At 33.2% G+C, this 20,943-nt stretch overlaps 1 protein-coding gene across 1 annotated transcript in view; it reads left to right on the top strand.

The window, feature by feature from the left end:
- The first annotated feature begins 1,567 nt into the window (after positions 1-1,567).
- Positions 1,568-20,943, top strand: part of LOC124640786 (bromodomain-containing protein DDB_G0280777-like) — a 46,250-nt gene continuing 26,874 nt past the window's right edge. Inside the window, exon 1 of the mRNA XM_047178711.1 lies at positions 1,568-1,780. Coding sequence (XP_047034667.1) covers positions 1,759-1,780 — 22 coding nt within the window. The 5' untranslated portion in view covers positions 1,568-1,758. The remainder of the gene's footprint in view (positions 1,781-20,943) is intronic.

The raw sequence follows: 20,943 nt of genomic DNA, 5'->3' as shown, positions 1-20,943 counted from the left end.
CCCTGGTACATAAAAGGCCTACGACGGACCACAAAAGTTTTTAGTCAGTAACAACAGTCTGACAATCCCTCACCGCTGCTAACCCACAGCGGGGTCATTTGATGTTTTTTGACGTCGTTAAAAAAGGAATAGGTAAGTACCTACTTCAAAATATAGCTGTAATTCTGTTATTAGTAAGTTATTACTTATAACTTGCCTTAGCTTCCGTTTTTTTTTGCGTAATAATATTATTTAAACAAAATATGTAATCTCGTTTCCAAATATGATTTTTTAACGTTCCATAAAACCTTCAATTTTCCGCACGAAAACCTGGTTACGTTTTTGATTTTATTGCGAACAGATTATACAAACTCAACGTATAACCCTTTTTGGTACGAATGAAGTATGTATGCAGATGGATGGAGAGGAAGAGGAAGACCTAAGAAAAAAATGATGGATTGCCTGAAAGATGATGACATGAATTGGATGGGAGTGATTGTCAGTATGACGAGTGACAGGAAAAATGGAAGCGGAAAACATATTGCGCCGAACCCAAATAAAATTGGGAACAGGGCAGGAGCAAGAAGAAGAAGACATAGATACAAACGGCGATTAACCTCGGTTTTTAGATGTATTTCAAGCAACAAAAATATAACGTTTCTATAAAATCATTTATCTCCCAAAACATTCAGCATGACACCACAGAATATTCCTTTACCTGCAAAGTAAACACAATGTTACCAGTTTTTCGAGAAAACAAGTGAAATTAATGGATCGCGGCTACTCAGCCCGCCTGTAATCTGACTTGCGATCTCCGAGCCTAGCTAACTGTAAACCATGAACACGCTTAAACACACAATGAACATATTTACATGAATATTCTAACATCTAGTGTTATCTTGATTTTACTACTGTGTTTGTAAACCAAAGTAAATTATGTTGGTTTTAAAGTCATAGTGCAGCAAAAATATGTTGACGTCGTAGTATGGTTTACGCATTAACCTGTGTTACCTTTTGAGATTTTCAAAATTTTCTTCAAATTACTAACTAAACAGTTTATCTGAGAAAGAAGAGCAAGTCAAATATTATTACCAATAAGGTTTATTATATTTGTGCCGTTTTGCGGTTTTTTGCAGCTGCAGCCGTTTCAGCGCAGCTGTGGCCTGTGGCTACTGGAGGGTAGGCAACGGACAATGGACACAAAAGCTGTCACTGAAATTAAAAACTGTAAACAAGGCGAACGTGAAGGAATACAATAGAATGTATTGTCCTGTCCTCAGCTAGAGCTTATTACGACCCTATTGTAAAAGTATCTACTTAATATGGTCACTAAATTCAAAACTAAATTCACATCCTGACACAGAAATGTTGAGTTGGTCAGTCACGAATCTACGAGGAACTACAAAAAGGAAAACAGTAAAAATTATACATAAAAAAATAATAACGGTCAATGTTACGTTTGAATTTAATAAATAAAGCAATTAAATCATAAATCAACACCGACATTATGTAACATTCATCAGTAATGAGTTCGTCCGATTACGTTCGTGCGTATGCAGTAATGTCAACAAACCCTTGGTTTCCCGGTCCTCCTTACCCCACCACGTAGAAAGTGAAGGCGCCACGGACCGTCCACTGACGCTGCGTGCGCGCATCCAACACACGCGGCTCGGCGACGGACCACGTCGAACGCCGCTGTTCAAATAAATTCGAACTTCGAACTAAGTCTGTTAACTTTTAAACTTTGTGTCTGTGTTGCAAGCTCTATAAAACTTCACCATGAAGATTTTCATATTTCTCGGTAAGTTTTTTTTTATTATAAAACTTCTAATTTATGTCATTCTGTTTTCATGTAAACAAATTAAAATCCGCGTGCGATCTATTCCGATATTTGAGATCGCTGATTTAATAGCAAAATGATAACACGCAAGTGCCGATATCTTCCTGATTTGCACATTAAACAAAGCATGAAAATTCTTGTTGGCTATTAGTCAGCTCGCTACGAAAAAAATACGCACGACAATTTTCCGCCAATTTGTTGGCGCGTAGGCGCGTATTCTAGCGGTAGTATACCGCAAAACATTATAATGAGGTATCAACAAATTCACAAGTGAAATTGAAATTATACGTGTACTGTTATAGCACCGTAAATCACGAAGTTTGGAGAAATTTTGCGGTAAGAAGTCATCGCACGTTGTTCACAACCCTTTAGCGATATGATAATTTGACGAATTAATTCCATTGTTTTCATAAGGAAATGTGGCGGTGATCGTCGGATTGAAACACGCATATAACAGAAATAAACGACAAATTATGTATGTTTTCTTTGATAGTGAAAAAAATGGTTTAATAGTGTAATGATAGAATGCGCGCCAACATGCGAATAACATGTGCGTGTGTTTGGTTTAAGTTGTTTTTTTTTCTTCTGTGGGGAATTTTGTAAACTGGGTCGTCTGTTGTGATTGTTAGGTAGATGACAATGTTAGAAATTTCATGAAATATTTTGAAGTGTGTGAACTTTTTGGAAGTATCATTATTTTTAATTCAAAGTGAAAAAATAAATGAAATACTTAACTATAGTTTCAACTTAAAATTCTAATAAAACGAATTATGACGTTAATAATTAAACAATGTTTTATTGTAATTACATAGTTACTTCCACTACGAAACTGATAAATTAAAGTATAAGTAGGAAGTTGGAAGTTCCTACATAAAATTACTAATGTTAAGTTGTTTATCACGAAGCATCACACTAAACTGCTGTAGATAATTAGAGCGTTAAGCCCACAGATAAATAATGAGCTGGTGATCTGCCACTATTTCTTGTAAGTACATTATTTTACATAATTTTGTCACGCTACCGTTATTTTGAAATGATGAACTGCTGGTTCAAACGTGATACAAAATTCTAGTTTTTTTTTCTAATAGATATGTGAATTTAAGATTTTTCTCATAACTATTTGGTTTTATTAAAGAAAAATGTACTCTTGAGAAATAATGTTCTTCATCATCATCATCATCAGCCTATCGCAGTCCACTGCTGGACATAGGCCTCTCCAAGTGCACGCCACTGAGATCGATTTTCGGCTTCTTATTTAACAAAAAAAAAAAAAACTAAACTGAAGAAATAAAAAACTTGACTCGAAACTAATCCTTAAATATTCAGGGTTTTTGTTTTTTATATTTTTTTCACAAGAAGCATGTTGCTCGCCAATTAATTAAATAAAAGTCAAAGACAAAAAAAGGTATTTCGCTTAGCCAACATGCTCATTATTTTTGCAATTAAAACTTTGCAATAAGACGACAATATCTAAAGAGATAGGATCAGTAGGTAATTTACTATTGTGAAACAGTGCATCTTGCAATGGTCCTACTGTTTATTTTACACTGTGGTTATTTTAATGCCGATAATGATCTGAAATGCAGGTCAAATGACTGGATTGATTTTGAATTGTGTCTATATATTGTGTTGGTTAAGAGTTCAGTACATTGTTATATCTTAAACTATTGTGAGGTACTTTTGAACTTCAGGTTTCTTTCATCAAGTTCGAAATAGTGCGAGTAGAGGAAGTTTCAGATAAATACTGATGATGATTGATTATAGGTTGCTATTTTCACAGTAAATTTTTGGTTTGTATTTGGATTGAGATACTGCGTCACTATATAGATAGAGAATTGAATCGTTAAAAGGTTGTCGAACAAACAAAATTAGAAGATACGATTTTCGCACTCAAGTATGTGTCCCATTTAAATTATTGTCTTTAACAACTCAACAACTTAGGAAAACCAGAAAGATACGATATTTTCTTTTGATAAAAACTGTCACAATTTCAGAACACTGCATGTATGAGCCGGTAAATTAATTCGTATGCTCTAAATAATATTAATTAAATTCAAAATATTGCATTGTCAGTATCTCGTGACTGCATTTAGCGCAACCGTCCCAGAATGCAACTTAATTGGACAGGTTCGTTGCTTGTCTATATCGCAGTGCACATCTTTAGCAACCGTAGCTCCAATTATTATAAATAATACGTAAAGAGTTAACAACAACGTGGGAAATAAACCATAAATGCGGATATTTTTTTCTTAATTTTTACAGTGATGACATTTGTCTATGGATTAAGGTCAATGGTTTTGTCAAGGTGGAAGTTAAGGCATTAGGTTAAGAATGAGGATAAAGTAGGTACCTAGTACCTTGGAATTGTGGTTCTCACCATAAAATGTTTATAAACTCTTTGGTGTGTTATGAAACTGGAGGCTAAAATATAAAAGGCTGTTTTAAGTTTTAATTAAATAATAAGTTAGTGTTGATTAAATAGTTAGTTCTTAGTTAAATTATAATCGCGTTTTATCGCAAAATTGATATTTTTCCTGTTTAGTAGGATTCGTCTTAGATTGCAACTTTTTAAATTATTTTCAACGTTACTGTTCCTAAGGTACAAGAGGATTTAAAAAAATGTTGTCAACAAACGTTTAAATCTATAATTAACCATCAGATCTCCCTGTCAACGCAAAACCTATACGTACTTACATTGTAAGAACTTCTTGGAATAGGCTGAACAATGCATCGTACTTAGGCCTCACTACTTTTTCTAACCGTAGGCAATGGCCGCCGCGTTTCCCGCGCGAATTTTCTAACGACTGCCGTTGACAATAATGACATTATTACCTGTACTATTACTGTTATTACACTCGTAATAACATTTTTAGTATTATTGTTTGACACTTTACATGTTGCTATTACCCTTAATAAGGTGTTAAGTTGAATTTATGGGTTTCACGGTGGGTTTCTGTGGAGGATTACGACATAGCGTTGTTAGGGCCGGTGTACTTTCTTTTTATTTGTTTGGTACCTTTTCTCTGTATTTTGGAAAGAAATCCCTCGTTATGTTAAGTCAGGTTTATAACAAGATAAACTACATGAAATAATACCTATTCCAAGTGGGCGATGAATTCCATGCTTTTAAAACATAACGCTAGATCGTGGTATAATTTTAGGTACATTATTAACATCAATCAAATTATAATTATTTGCACTTTACTTTCTCCGAACCTGTTACCATTCAACCTTTAAGATACTATGACCGCTATCACCAAACAATTACACAATAACATGTTAGAAAACTGAATGAAAAGTCCACGTAATATCTACTCCATTGCTTAAACAAACTGGAAATAAATGGGTTTCTTTAAAGTGAATCCATTTCTATCTTCAGATCCGCGTCATTCGAGATGAAGTATTCGATTTAAAACTTCCATTATTGAGAATACAAACAAAGAATTCTGGTTTTGAAATAAGTATGATTCCATGCATGACCTCAATATTACTAAAGTATGTCATTAAACTCGAATAGTCCCTCTTCGTATCTGGATATACCTACTCGTAAATAAAACACATGACTAGTTCAAGTTCCACGAAAAGTGAAAGACAAAAGAATGTCTGTTTTTTGTAGTAAGAAGAGCTTTATTATACTGCCTCTATATCTTTCTGTAATTTCATGAAAATACGGAAAAGGGATTTTTACAGTTTTCCTATCACTATAGCAAATAACTTCGTCACTTAAACTGCAAAGCGGGCCTATCTTAAACATATACCACCAACCACTTATTAACACGTCAATTTAGCAAAGATTTTATCAATTCTACACTAAGTTCGAAGGTTTCAGTATTGCGCTGTTTCCTCTAACTATCTAAATGTGTGGGAACTGGTCGAACCATTAATACAACAATTACTTGATATTGATCTGGAAATAGTTCTCATGGTGGTCCTTCGGTACTTTGTATGAATTAGCCATTATCTACAAATCTACAAACGTTTTTGCATGTACTGTGGACAAGTAAGCTAGCGAAAAGTGTAACACAAGCGGTCGAGTACAGAAACGCCATTCAATTTAAAAGACAGCTCAAATGTCATTCTATCTATACCACACTGTAGTTAATTGTTAGGTTAAAAAGACTTTTAAGTATGACTTAAAATATATGTAATGTTTGATTATAAGAAGCTAATTCACAAGCAATATTTAAGATCAATAAAAATATTCGACGAATGTGACAGAAAACGGTATTCTTGTAAATGAATGTAGTTTTTCAGTTTTTAAAAGGTTGAATGTAAGGTTACTATTCAGATGCATTATACGTGTTATTAAGTTAACTTTAACTGTTATATTGAATCAGTCGATTTGGAAACGTTCTTTGAATAAAAGCCCTAGAATAAAATATAGTACCCAATTTTATGAATAGTTTTACCAAAAATAATGTTATCTCTTGCATGATTTACTTTCTATAATAATTCATAGTTCATTATTGCAGGTTTAATTTCCAAAGTGATCAATTTTTGCGTTATCTAGGATTACAGTCCAGTTCAGTTGTATGAACGTTGGATAAAGGAGTTTTTGTTCACAAAATAATACAATAGAAGCAATATGCTGCGCCAAAATGTATTGCTTTTGTTGCGAAAATTGGAGCTTACAAAAAGTAATGAGATTGGTATTAAGGCGAGGAAGTGGTCAACAATAATTCCATAACCGGCACGCGCATCTAAGGCGCCAAAAGGGGTCGGAGCGTCTGAGCGGGGCGAGGATAACAATACGCGCGCTAGCTTATAACTAAAAGTCGTAAGCGACAAAATGGTTTTGTAATTTTAATATTTAGAAATGATAATTTAATAAAAATTCCTACTACCATTTTAAAGAGTATGTATATACTCAACTACTAAAAAAGTTAAGAGGCTTAAATCGGTCCCGTTTGCCCATAATATGTGAATCTCTTTTTAAAAAGAGGTATGTTTGATATATTTTTCTCTGTTATAAAAGTTACCTAATCATGTTTCTACAACTAACAAAATAAGGCTTATATCATGAACTTTCAGGTAACCAAGTTGTATTTTGATCCGTTTTGTATTTACTGAGAAAAATTGACATCCTTGGCGCCAAAAATTCCAATTCGTCCTCTTAATACTAGACAATTATGGTATGATTACAGTGTTACAGTATACTTTATAATACTTGACATATGAATGATTGATGTACCAAATCAATTTTATCAAATATCAATCGATCAATTATAGACATGAGGGTGCCGATCCACCTCTTATTTTAACTTTGTTAATTTTATTAACTTTGAAAACTATAGAACACCCCATCATCGAAAAGTATTTTATCATCGAGTATCTTTACAAAATGTACTCGTCGATTTCTTAATTATCTTTTACACATACATCTCCTCATAGAAAGAAGATACGTTAACTAATCACCACATTTACTCAAGTCAGTATCAAACTCCCAACAAAAATAAAAGTACACTGATATTTAAATTTCTTACCACCAAGAGCTTTTACCATATGGGTCGCAATTCCCTAATCCACAGCATAAAATAAATACATGGATACCTAAATTTGCACTTTTTGTACGCTTTACAAATGCCGACAAGCGAAGCACGTTAAGCCATAAGTCCATATGGGCCATTGCAGGTCATAGTCGTTAATGGGTTATGGGGAAATGACCATAGTTTAATGACGTGATGTCGCAAGCAATTTGTCACGGTCCTAGCAAGGATCGGCATCACTTACCATTGGATTACAAAACATACTTTTGTAATGGTAGAGCTCACATTGTTTTTGCATGTGGTATTAAATTGCTATTTATATTTCCGTGTTTCGGAAGGCACCTTTAAAGGCTGACTGTCATTTGAACTTTTTTGGCAGACGTTACGGATAGTTAGAAGTCAGACATCGAGTTTGAAGATCTTTGGTAGTCGTTACGGGCAGTCAGCAGCCAGAAAGTCTGACATTCAGTCTTACCAAGGGGGGTTTTATGTGTGTATTGGGTTGTCCGAGTAACTGGGTTGAGGAGGTTAGATGAGAAATCTCTCCATGCAAAACACTACTCAGGTATATCTGGCTAGGCTGGAAGCCGACCCCAACATAGTTAGGAAAAGCCTAGACAAATGATGATTTTCCATGTCTTGTATAGGTATATGTCTTAAATACATTAATATTTATTGAATACGCCTAAACGAAAAGTTACTTGCTCTTTGTTCATATATCTTAGATTCATGGCCGACAATAACCATTTAAACATAACTGCTTATTGTTTTATAAATAAATGTAGTTTTTTGTCTAACGCGACTCTGTTAATTGTTAAAGCTTCATTCTTTTGTTTTTCATTGATTGTATCATTTGTATCGTCAGTTATTTTACTTTAATATGTTCTTTATTCAAACAGTTAGTGGTAGGTGTCATGATTAAATAGTTGGTCACTCTTTTCTACAAGAATAGTTTTATATCAGTAGATTGACTATGCAAACATAAGATAGAAAGTTCTACATTTGTAAATCCAAATCAATATACAGATTAGAGAAACATATTGAAAATCATGCATAATTATATCACACATTTATTATATCACACATTCCTAACTGTTATTCTTTAAAAATGTATATTTTAACGAAATACTTTTAAGCCCTTTTTGCTGTTAGCGAAACTGTTAAAGACGGCATTTTTTATTATACCTCATTATGATGGTGTTCAAAGTTCTAATTATCTATCTATATTTATAAAAAAATGTCTCACAAAACAGCACTTTAGCGCAGAAGGTTAAGAGGTAAAATAACAGAAGCGCTGAAGACACGGTAGTTAAATAATATGAAAAACGCAACGATGCAGACTACTATGGTTCGTTGGTTTTTCTTTCATTTAACATTATTTAATAATAGCTCCTTTGGTAGCGAGATGAGCAGGTTTCAGACCAAAGTACTAGTTATAAACGTCATTACATCTTACCTTTCTTGGAAGGTTCATTTAGAGTTCATCTGCCCACATTTTGCCACATCGGTACCTATTTATGTTCGATTACCCTACTATTTATAAATTACTAGCTCGCGGTTTCGCCCGCGTCTAGAGGACTTTTTTCCCGTACTTACCTGAATAAAATATAGCTTATGTCACCCGGTAAAGTGTAGCTGTGTCCTAGCAGTGATATTTTTTAATATTAGCTAAGTAGTTTTGGAGCCTTCGGAGCGGACTTATTATCAAAAGAATAATCAAAGTTTTACCATTAAAGCGGGTGAGCAGCTTTGTTCTATTAAAGTACTTAAACATAGACTTAAAAAAAGATTGGATTAAAAAATCTGCAGACTTATATTTCCTATTTCAAACATAGTAGTTAGACAAAGATAACCAACGTTTCGTAACTAAAATGTCTGTTATCAACGGCGGATTTATCCGCACAAGGAAATGTAACCGCTTAGTCAACATACACTTTAGTAAATAAACACTGGAAAACTTATACTTAAGGCGAAGCTTTTACCGTAGTACCTAACTATATATTTTCGCAGACCGACCCTGTAAGAGTATTAAGTGTTAATAAACTAAGCCTTTGTTATTGATTTTGGAAAAAATACAATGAAACTGTAATTGACACCGTAGTTTTTAACACTTACTTACCTATTATACTTACCACTACATGTATATCTTAAGAAAATTATTTACTTTCCTTCTAACTAGGTAAACGAAATGATAGAAAAGGAGCCTTCATTATTGCGATTGGTTACAAAATATAGTTTAACCATAACACAATTTAAATTATCTTATCTTATCATTTTTTAATTCTATTTAAAGTTTTGCACAAAAAATATTGATGAATTAAATAATAATACCCATTTAATGTGTTAGGCATCACCTTAAAACCCTACGCCCACACAAGTCTAGACTATCCAACAGCCTAGTAGGCACGACGTAATATCCTCAAGCTATTTACTATCAGGATATGAACCGTCGCCGCAGAAACTGCTACTTAACCACATTTCATAAATGGTTGCTTTTGACTGTAAAATTGTACCGTATCGTTTCACTTTTAACTAATTAATCTTTGAAGATTTCATTGATATTCTAGATAGGAGTTTGCTGGGTATCCTACGCGATGTTTAATTGGAATAATTAAGTGTTTAGTTCTTCATATCTTTGTAGATCAATTTCTATAAAATCCATACTCTGAAATCTGTTTGAATGCGTTTTTCTCTAAAATTTCCTGCTGAATGTATTTCAAAAATTCTTTCAGTGTTATCGAAGAAGCCTTTAAGCTACTCTGAATGTACCAAATAGATCCCACGGGATGCCAGTATTTCTTTAGTTTAAAACTTTGGCTCTACGATGTCTACTAAGTATTTTTAAATTAAAATTTTACCAGTATCTAATATACACATGAATTTGTCATGTCTCTTTTAATTTACTTTTTTTCCTCTAGGTACTAACTCTCAGTAATGGCACTACCTATTTTATTCAGTTCGTTATTTAACGAATTATTTAATGGTTTGCGCGGCAAAAGCGCTTTATAAATAGGGACAGCACTTTGTCGCAGCACTGAAAAGTAAACTAGAACTATTATTTTTTTTTTTTAATGAAATTCGCTAGAAACGCTCTGACCTATTTTAGTAGTGTTGTCAGTGGTGTTACTGTTACAGCCTTTTTATCGTCCCACTGCTGGGCACAGGCCTCCTCTCACATGGTGTTAAAAAGGTTTAGCATTTCTAACTTTAATTTATGTATAAAGGAAAATTGATGCATTTTCCTCAACTACCTATAACTAGTTTTAAGAAAAGTTAACGCAAAATTGGATATATGAATTACAAACAAAAAAAATTATTAAGTACGTTACATTAAGAAGAGATATTTTCTCAATTTCTTAATTTAATTTTATAGAGATATTTTTCCTAATTTAAAAGTGTTATGTTATCAACAAACATGTTCGTGTTGAAAAGATAAGTTAAGTGAGGTAGTTGGCTTATTAAGCAGTATTCAATTAATGCTACACACACATCTCTTGATTCAGCAATCGACTGACTCGCTAGCGCACGAATCGTAAGTTATAATTAAATCGCATCGTAAGTCAATAATCTTCAGCTCTAATAAGTCAATAGTCTACCAGCTTCTGCACATACTGACTAGTGAATATTGACATGAACCAGTTAAGGTTTGTTGAGGGAAGCAATGTTTGTCTTTTTATGGTTAATTCTCTATTAGTTATAATAACATTTTGTCAGTATTTCAAACTAGCTTACGCCAACACAGTCTCGGTTTTAAAAATCATCTTTCGCACCAACAAGTCTTTGAGAATTGTTAACTCCACTAAAATTAATTTCAGATCAGCAGAAAATTAGCTGTAGTCTCGTGTCTCGGTTTTAAACGTCACAAGTGTAATTTAATAACAACAGTTTTTTCTCCGCTACATTAAAAAGTGAGTCCACATATAATCAGAAAGCCATAAAAAGATGATGATGATGGTATCTATGCAACCAAGACATAATGTGTTTGTTATGTAATAAATAAAGCCAACATAACATTAACATAGTGTAACAGAACAGAACTCAATCTTCGAGCATTGAACGAACTGGAAATGCCTTTAGGTACTGACTCTTTCATTTTGCCAAAGGTACAAGACCGCTGGTCATGTGTGCGTTAAGTTTATGTTTGTAGTCGTGTACGATTTGCTCAATTGTATGTGTGAGCTATCTCTATTTGTCGCTTCCATTAACGGACTTTTTCGCACAAAGGTTTTGTGCTTGAGGTCTCTCCGGTTGGTTATTGATCTAAGAACTCGTTAAACACTACACAGATATTATTTTATTTTCATACAAAATAAGCATATGTAACCATCGTGTAAAACCACACTCAACATTAATTGAAGAGATACTAACTTAGTGAATGTATTAGAAAGATAAACTAATTTAATTAGATTCGCTAGCTTAAATGTTAGAATATTCTTGTTTCAAGTTATACTCAAAAAGGTAACACAATCATGATTTATGACAACCACGTGAAGAGAATTTATTAAGAGCTAAATTAAGAAGATCACTTCTGACTTTGAATGCAACGCATATACATATTAATTAACAAATCATTTGTAAAACTAATTCTTAACATACATCTATTATAATTGGCTTTACTTTTAGGCAGTATCTTTAAAAAAAATCTTCATGTAGCTCGATCTTATATTATTATTTCTCTGAACACTTATAACAATTCCTTTGTTTGTGAAATATCCTGCAGAGTTTGCAAACTTCAATTCCTAAGAAGTCATCAAGACCAGAAATCCCTGGAAAGTTAAGAATACTAATGCTAATTTTCATATCGCGTTGGCAGAACGCCACGATCATCTAGTTAAGAGCTCTTATCCAATAGTGCTTCTAGAGGCCCTTCATATGTAAATTGGTTTCTTCGTTTTGTGAGGTTTTTTTAGCAAGCTTATTTCGAGGTTTCTTTTGTATTTTTGAAAAAAGATTTGATTCATATTGTAACAGCTGTATTCTTTAATAATCATGGGCATAGGCCCTCCTGCACAGAGAAGGATTGAGTGTTAATCATGTCACTTACTCTAAGCTAGTTGGTGATTTCAGACATTGTAGTCCAGTTTTCACTTTAATCAGTCAATGGTGTGCAAGATACATACCATACATACAGACTTAGAAAAATTTCCTTGGTACTTGCCTGTTTTGACGTTGACACGAATCTATTTTATTTATCTCTTAGTTACGAGTACCTACCTATATTTTCTGCTGTTTAAATAACTGATGTTCTATAATTGCGACAGTACCTATTGATAGCTTATAATATCGCAACTACAGTGAAATATACCTATTTGTTTTTGTTTCTTAAACTAACGAACCAGCAACAAAACAATATCAAAGCAATAATTTTGCACATATTTATTGCAATCTCCGCGTTCCTGTTCGCGATATCCTGCATCGTCGGTCACGGATTGTCTGCAGCGTGAAAATATTATATAAATAACAATAAATTATTGCTTTAAGAAACCTTATAATATCCGCATTAAACAAAAAAGTACTACTAAATAGTTATATTCTTCGAAAAGGTCACTCAAAATTTTGAACACCGAACATTAGCAACGCCATTGTAAAAAAATCGATTAATTTGATGATCGATACAATCGGACATCAATCGATCATAACAACAATGATTTTTTAAATGGCAAACGTGGTGCTCTAGACCTTGCGATCAAAATTAATTGTTTACATAAGATTTAAGAGAAACTAAGTATATAGAGCATTCACCGGCCTTGGTAAGACGATAATGAATGTGGGATAGTAAGTACAATCGCTTATAGAACCTGACCTCGTGGTATATTCACATTATTGTTAAAACAAAGAGCAGGTCATACATATCCGCACGTTTGTCTGAGGTTAAGCAATGTTTTGTCTGCTAATTGGATGGGTGAATAGGTATTTTAGTTTTCTTATTCCGGGTTCGAGTCTAGGAAAATATGGAAGCTCTGTTAAATAAAGGTTGAATTGATATTAATTAGTTTTCACTGTGTTGAAAGTTTTCCCTTTTGGTTTAATTAATTGAGTGATCCTTTTCTGCCTGTTTCATAACTAATAGATTTGGGCTTTGTTTAAGTATTTCTATTTCTGATTCGATCTATTTATTATGTTTTACAGTAGTTTTGAAAGCCATTAGTGCTAAAATATCTTATATATTATTATAAACACCTTATAAGTTAATAACTCATATCTACCCTTGTGAGATCGGCGTATTTTTTTCTCAATTGATTATATTGTTGAACTGTTAATTGGAAGACTAATGAGCGCTCTTTTCGAACCAATTAAAAATCCGCATTATTTCGAAATATAACGTTTTACCTATTTATTTTTGTTCTTTGAATAATGTGATGTAACTGACATTATCTAAGAAAAGTGATAGAAATAAACATTAACAATGATTTTCCGGTACATAAAATACGAAAATTTCACGTTATACGTCTTTAATGATATATTTGCGTCAACATTTTGTTACGACGCTGAACTTATGTAAGTGATAAAAATGCCCTAGCAAGAATGTGTAACAGTATTGAATAATGTAGTGTAAAATGAAGATACAAGTACATCGATTATAACCAAAACACCAAAAGTCATAGGTCAGAGTAGTCCACATAGTAGAACATGTAAAATACCGAACGTGATTCACCTATCTGTTTCAAAAATATCTTGTTACTTTATATATATCTAGTGATATACAAATAATTACTAAATTCTTTTAACAAAAAAAAAAAAAAGAATGCTTACTTTTCTCAAAAATTATCAGTTTAAGCTCATTTGAAGTTTCAGCGAAAGAGGTCACCTACCTCTGAAACAACATTGTTTCCATAACCACATACGAAAACATAACGAAATACATAATATTACCTATCTCATTAAATAAATGTAAACTTCATAAGCATAAGTAGCACGCATTATGACAACGCGTAAAGTTCTATACATTTTGCAAAACTGACTCTTTAACTTAAACGATTTTCTTTTGTTATCATAATCTGGAAAAGCGAAGGTCATTGCTCTTAAGAAATGAGCTCATTACGAGCACAATTAAGGAGAAAACACACTAACCATCCATCTTCAGATTTAGCATACTTCATGGTTATTTAAGGCGAAGCACGCACCTGCGCAATCTGTTGTAGATACCCCTATAAATTCTCAGTTACAAACAGAAGGACCTGGTTCAATTTATTGGAGAATTAATCAGGGAATTCATTCTTGGAGCGTCAATGAGAGCCAATCAATTAGACGCTCCCTTCTAGCTAAGAGGCTCCAATTTCATTTTTTTAATGCACGTTAACCTTGTGACCTAGTTCGGAATGTTCTTTTGGATTACATCGGTGTAGGTACTCTGTACTTTTTACACATACCTTCTGTGATATCCACAGAGAATGTTTTGATGATGAAATTCTCTTTTAATTTGTCTGCTTTATTCCCACTTATTAACACGCTTACCTAAGCTTCACTTGTAACTATGTATGTAAGAAAATCTTGGAATCTTAAGTTAACTCACTTCCCGGCCTTCGATTAATATGAAATTTTGCACACGCTCTGAGTTCTGATAACAATATATGATTAGCTATGAAACGTTACAAAATGCATGTTTTATGTGTTAATGCAAACTATTTTTTTCTTATCTTGCATGTAAACTGTGAAACTTTACATTCACTCTTTTCCATAACCTTTTCTTTTACGTTATCATCCGTATTAATACTAACCCTATTCTTTACTCATTGCCCCTTCCCTTCTTATCATAAGATATTCAATGAAACCATATTTTGTCTTTCAACCTATTGAATTTTGCAATACCTATGTTGCATTGCCGAGTTAAAGCCTAATGGCATTTACTGTGACGTTTGTTAACATTATATTATACCCAAAACGGTCAAAGATCTCTTCATTTTAATATATCTTCATTAGAAATTCTGAATAGCCTAGTGTTTACACACTTTATTTAAATGAGTTCACAAATTCATGAATTACTTAAATAAATATGCTTACCTATTAATGATGCAAAATGTGATGAGTTATTTTAATTTATTTAGCAATTAAATGTCTAGTATGCAATGTAGTATGCAAATGTATATTATGCAATTTTAGGTTGAATTTGTTGTAAATATATACAAAACAATTGTTTTAAAGAACTCTTAATTTACAATATTGTTTATATTTCATGGAAGAACGCCTAACTAGTGTAAAATTATTAATTTAGACATATCTACTCATGCAAAACCTTGTGTTTGTATAAACATAGGTCCCTAAGGTATCTTGTAACTAGCAAATTGGTCCAAGAATATCTTCAAAGTCACAGTTTGTGTCTAAAATATGATCAAGACTTTGTTTAAACTGTATGATTTTTTATGGGTCTTCCTATTCCACTCAAAATTATAGCCTGTATTTTCCTTTTTTTTCATTAAATCCTAACAGTTTCCACAGATAAAGATGTAAGAATATAACAAGCTTTCTACTAAACGAGCGTTTGCGGTAGACTACCGACCTACCGCTTGACAATATTAAAAGCGATTGTTTTTTGTTATCTTTATACATTGCACTATTTCTCCATGCATTGTTAAACGTTGCTATTTAAAAAGAGAAATGGATAGTGAATGATATCTTAGGCCGCTTGCGGTTGGTTATCGTTTCATCTTCTGGGTGGTTATGCTACCCTGGTACTTGAGGACCGTATTTTGAGAATGGTTGCCTTTTTATAGGCGTCAAATATATCAAGAAATTCTTAAATTAAATTATTTACAGATATAACAATTTTCGTAACTTAAACTAAGCCCATATTTACATTGAAACTACAGAATTTTAAACTGTAATGAAATTATGTGTTTCAAGTTTATTTTAGCTTACAATAAAACTTTTCTTTTCTTATCTCTAAGTAGTAAAGTATTTAAAAAGTATTTAATTCTGAACGAAATTCTCGAACACATCCAAGATCTAAATATATTCCACTTACTTCAGCTAGGCAAATACTTAGATAAGCAGGTTTGCGCAAACTTTTAGTGAAATATAATTCTGGTTCCTAGACTACGATTTCAACACTATTTGGTATTAAAACTTAGTTTATTGGGAGCAAATGTGCTACAAGTAACATCAATTGAGTGGCGCCAGATTAGATCGGCTTGAAACACAGTCTATATTCATACAATAAATAGGAAATATTTTTTTGTTTGTTTGTACCATGAATTCTCCGAAACTACTGAACCGATTTGAACAATACTGTCTCTGTTGGAAAGCTACACTCGCCTAGTACCTTAGACGAATCTTATCCCGGTGCGGGCAGCAGTTTCCACGGGGCGCGGGTGAAACCGCGGGAAAACGGCTAGTACCTACTAAATAAATCGACTTAAAACACAGTTTCACTCTTGGTCTTATATAAAAATACTTCTGAAGATTCGTAGAATTCTTGTCTTCAAAGCATTTTTTTTTAATTCAGGCGTATTGCCTACATCTATTTAATTTAACGATGCTCCTTTGTAAATAAATAAAATACTTAGATTAATTCCTTTTAGTAGAACCATTTGCGAATCATTCTAATTCTACCTCATATAATATTTAGAAGTTAATTTACAATTAATTGAAGTACCTGGTTACGTAATAAAAAGAAAATTTTATTTCCCATTAGAACGCAAAGCATTTCCTACCACAGTTCCTTATAACAATCAAATTGGTAGAATTACGAGATAACAAAATAAAACCTCATTACGTGGCAACACTAACTGTTTATTATCTTTATAAATAACACTAAATTATTATGTAAACTGTTTACAATTTTCTTGCGTCCGTGACACTTTCTCTGGAAATGTTTATTATACGTGAGGTCAAAAAATAATAGTGTACCTACTTGGGTAAAAGGTGTATTTTCTTTTTTTCCCTTTTTTGGCCCTAGTAAGTACATTACTAAGTATGATATATTAGCTGTCACGCGAATTTCTTTAGAAAGTATGATGTAATCACGTCTTTTATAATATCTAAATTTTAACAAGAAGAACGACACTAAAAGTAGGATCACTAAATTAATTTTCAGAGTCAAATATTTGAAGGGCGAAATAAATGGAAATATTATTTTGATACGTCTGGCTGAATTTAATTATCACTAGGATGAAAATAATTCTTGTGTCTATTTCTGATCAGATAAATCATTATTCATATCATATCGTAATTAACTTTCTGTGTTATTTTGTGAATATACTAAAAAAAAAACTATTTATTAATTTGTTTTCACTGTGTGTTCAAATTAGTAAAGAAAATAACTGAGCTAACGTAATCAATCAAGTAACGCAAGTCAATGTAAAAAAATCACGAATTCATAGAATAATATTATGACCCATCTGACGATAGCATATCAGCATTTTTTTTTTATCGAAACGTCCTTTTAAAAACACTTTTAGGTCCAAAAGTCTTTAGTACAATCTGTTACCTACGCCTGTTGCTTACTTTCAATTCTTTATAAATTTTGATGACCGTCTGGTTTTTTATAGGGTTGGCACAAAAAAAACTAATAAAAATCTTTGTTAAAACCTTTATGAGATTTTGGCCTTTTCGCATATAACGGTATCTTATTAAGTTAATCGATGTAAGACAAGCTATACAATCCGCTTCTAAAGCCTGACAGAATTGAGGTTTTAACCCAAATATCGTCGCGGCTTACCCGAATCACAGCTTAACCCGATCCCACAAACTGGGTCAGACAGCACCGTTTGCAAGCCCTATTGTATGCACCACGTAGTTAGGAAAGAGCGGAGATGCCGTAAGGCAGGTAGGTCTTCCACCTTCTTCTAGGTCAAATACTTACGGTGGGTGTGACCAAAATGATTGCTTACGAGGGAAATAACGACGCGATTGGGTTCTTTGAAATCTGTCAATGATTTTTGGTTTTACAAAATACGGGCGAGTTCCAAAGGAAGCGTATATGAGGGCGTAGTCAGGGATGTTCTTGATCATCTGAACACTTGTATTTGGCGCGTTACTTTCTTAGGAGATTTTCCGTCATCACATCTCCGCTTGTAAAATTGTTCTCCATGGTACGCACAGACAGTGTGGGTGGTCGAAATATGTGTACATACAGGTACAGTAACATGCTTAATAACGCAGCAAATCTCTTTTAGTACTTCGGCTAAGTTCGTAATTCTTCGTAACTGAATGCCGAAGATGGTCTTTGTGAAGTGTCTGCAAAAAGTCTAGCATGAAATAGGTACTAATATTTTTATAGCTGCTTAGTATCGCTTTTACGATGTACTCATAGTTTTTAATGTTTACAGTGAAATATGGTTGCTCCTAATTTTCAAGTTTTATAGCTAAGTTAGATTGTGATTGTTAATTTCAGACACTTGCTTTATCTTCTTTCTTTCCACTGTATCTATGCATAATCATATGATTTACATAATATTCCTTCCTCTATAAGTAGGCTATCTAGCTCCAACATATTTTTTTCCAATTGGACCAAAATAAATTCTTTTGTTATAGATTATGCAGTACAAAAGTATCTGTGTTGCCAACGATCATTGTTTCCCGCGATAACATTGATTCCACGAAGCCATTATGTCCAATACAGATCATGATCAGATGAGCCGCTTTAGATAATTACTTTGATTAATTACACAAGTTGGAATGTTGCGTGTACACACTGGTCCATTTGCAACGTTTATGTCCACTTCCCACCGTAATGTGGACATTAATTTATTGTTATTTTTCATCGGAGAATTTCAGTTTCATCTCAATTGAGACGATTGTTGTCGCGGACCGTAAAGTTTTATTTTCGTAATGTTGTCAAGTTTCTCACGTGAAATACAGTGTGTGATAGCTGTTAAAGCAAACATGAAAAATTACTTTCGTAGTGGACACAATTAATTTCTTTTGTAATACTGTTTCTTTCACTCTAACAACGTTGGCCACCATCTCTTGTAAAATCGTCATTATAACTCGTAATTATTTGTCTTCAGAAGTTGATGTAATTTTGTGAATGTGTTTTGAAATTTCACTGAAAACAACATTCACTTTCTTGACAACAATCTTGAATAGCAACGTTTTTTCCTGCTGACCTAATTGTTACAAATTGCAATATCATCTTTCAACCATAATCACTGCAAAGTGGGGAAAGCATGCGTCCAACAGCACATTAACAGCTGATAATAATGATAGCCAAGTCATAAGTGAAACATAATTAAAACTGGCCATTTCTGGATTATAATGATGCGATTTTAAGTAATCATTTCTTGTAAAATACATTGCAAAACGTAATACGTTCATGTTGTAAGTTATAATTAAGCCGGTAATGTACATTTACCGTGAGTTTTATGATATTATTATAGTGAAGGAAATTCGTAATTTATTACGGCATTTCCTTGGAGGAAATGCTGCGGTAAGCGGGTACTTGCACCATGACGTTATGTTGTTCATTCAAGTTTATGTTCATTCATTCGTTCCCTGTTCGTTCGCTGTCTTGTGTAATGTTGACCGCAAAAAGTATTGTTAGTGAATTCATTTGTTGCAGCTCTATGTTTTTGTTTCATGCAGTGTTTTTGTTAGCTTCCTTGTTTCTTTTAGTTATCTGATGCATGTATGATGAGAAAGAGTAGATAAGAACAGAGAAGTTCTACGGAAATGATGGATGGGTTATGTGAAAAATTATGTAGTTAGAAAGGCGGCGAATCTTTAGATGATGTGAAAAAAATAGTATGTTACGCCACGCAAAACCCAAATAAGGTGATTCACACATGCTGCGGGTTGTTCGAAAGAGATACCGCGGCCCTGGTACATAAAAGGCCTATGACGGAACACGACGATTTTAGTCAGTAAGAGTCTGACACTCCCTCACCGCTGCTAACCCACAGCGGGAGGGGTCATTTGATGATTTTACGTCGCTAAAAAAAAAAAAAAAGGTGATTCACACATGGCATTGCGCTCCGGCATAGTTGGCGTAGACGCAGATGTTTTGTTGTTCTAATTTCTGGGATCCACTAAAACTTTTACACACCCGCTGAAAACCGCTACGGAATTTACTTATGTACTGCCGCTGACCCTCCATTGTTCTCTAAACAACAACATATGAAAAGGATATCATTGTTTAGCAGTAGGCTAGTTACGTCTTCACAACAGTGAATAAAGCAAACATTTGTACATGCCAGGACACTTAAAACAGTGTATACTATTAATTTTTTGACAGCCAAATTTTTATTGAGGCAGAGTTTTCATTGTCAGATAAAGTAAGCAGCATAGTAAGAAAGGATCAAAACCAAACATTGTATGTTTCAAAATGTCTACTAATAGATATTTTGTGCGCTTTAAGACGCATATTTTCCCTTTCTATTATTATTTCTGTATAATATGTCTAATTTTAAGTGTGTTGCGCAATAAAATTTATTTTCTTTCTTCTTTCTTTCTTTCTTTCTATATCATAGTGAACCTTTCATTGGAATTATCCGCATCTAAGTAAAGATAGATATTATTAACAAAGAGATAAAGTTCAATATGTTCATAGTACGTAATTGAACCGCAGTCTAGCGGGACCCAGTAATAAACGAGGATATTAACAATTTTACTTCTTAATATTAAACTAATAGTCTTAACAAGGAATATTGTCACAACCACTTCTTATTAAAGTTTATGAGTATTGTATCGTAATAAACATAT

This window comes from Helicoverpa zea, chromosome 21 (genome assembly GCF_022581195.2).
Source record: "Helicoverpa zea isolate HzStark_Cry1AcR chromosome 21, ilHelZeax1.1, whole genome shotgun sequence".
Classification (NCBI taxonomy): domain Eukaryota; kingdom Metazoa; phylum Arthropoda; class Insecta; order Lepidoptera; family Noctuidae; genus Helicoverpa; species Helicoverpa zea.
The sequence above is the reverse complement of the archived record's forward strand: the minus strand, read 5'-3'. Positions and strand labels throughout refer to the sequence as shown.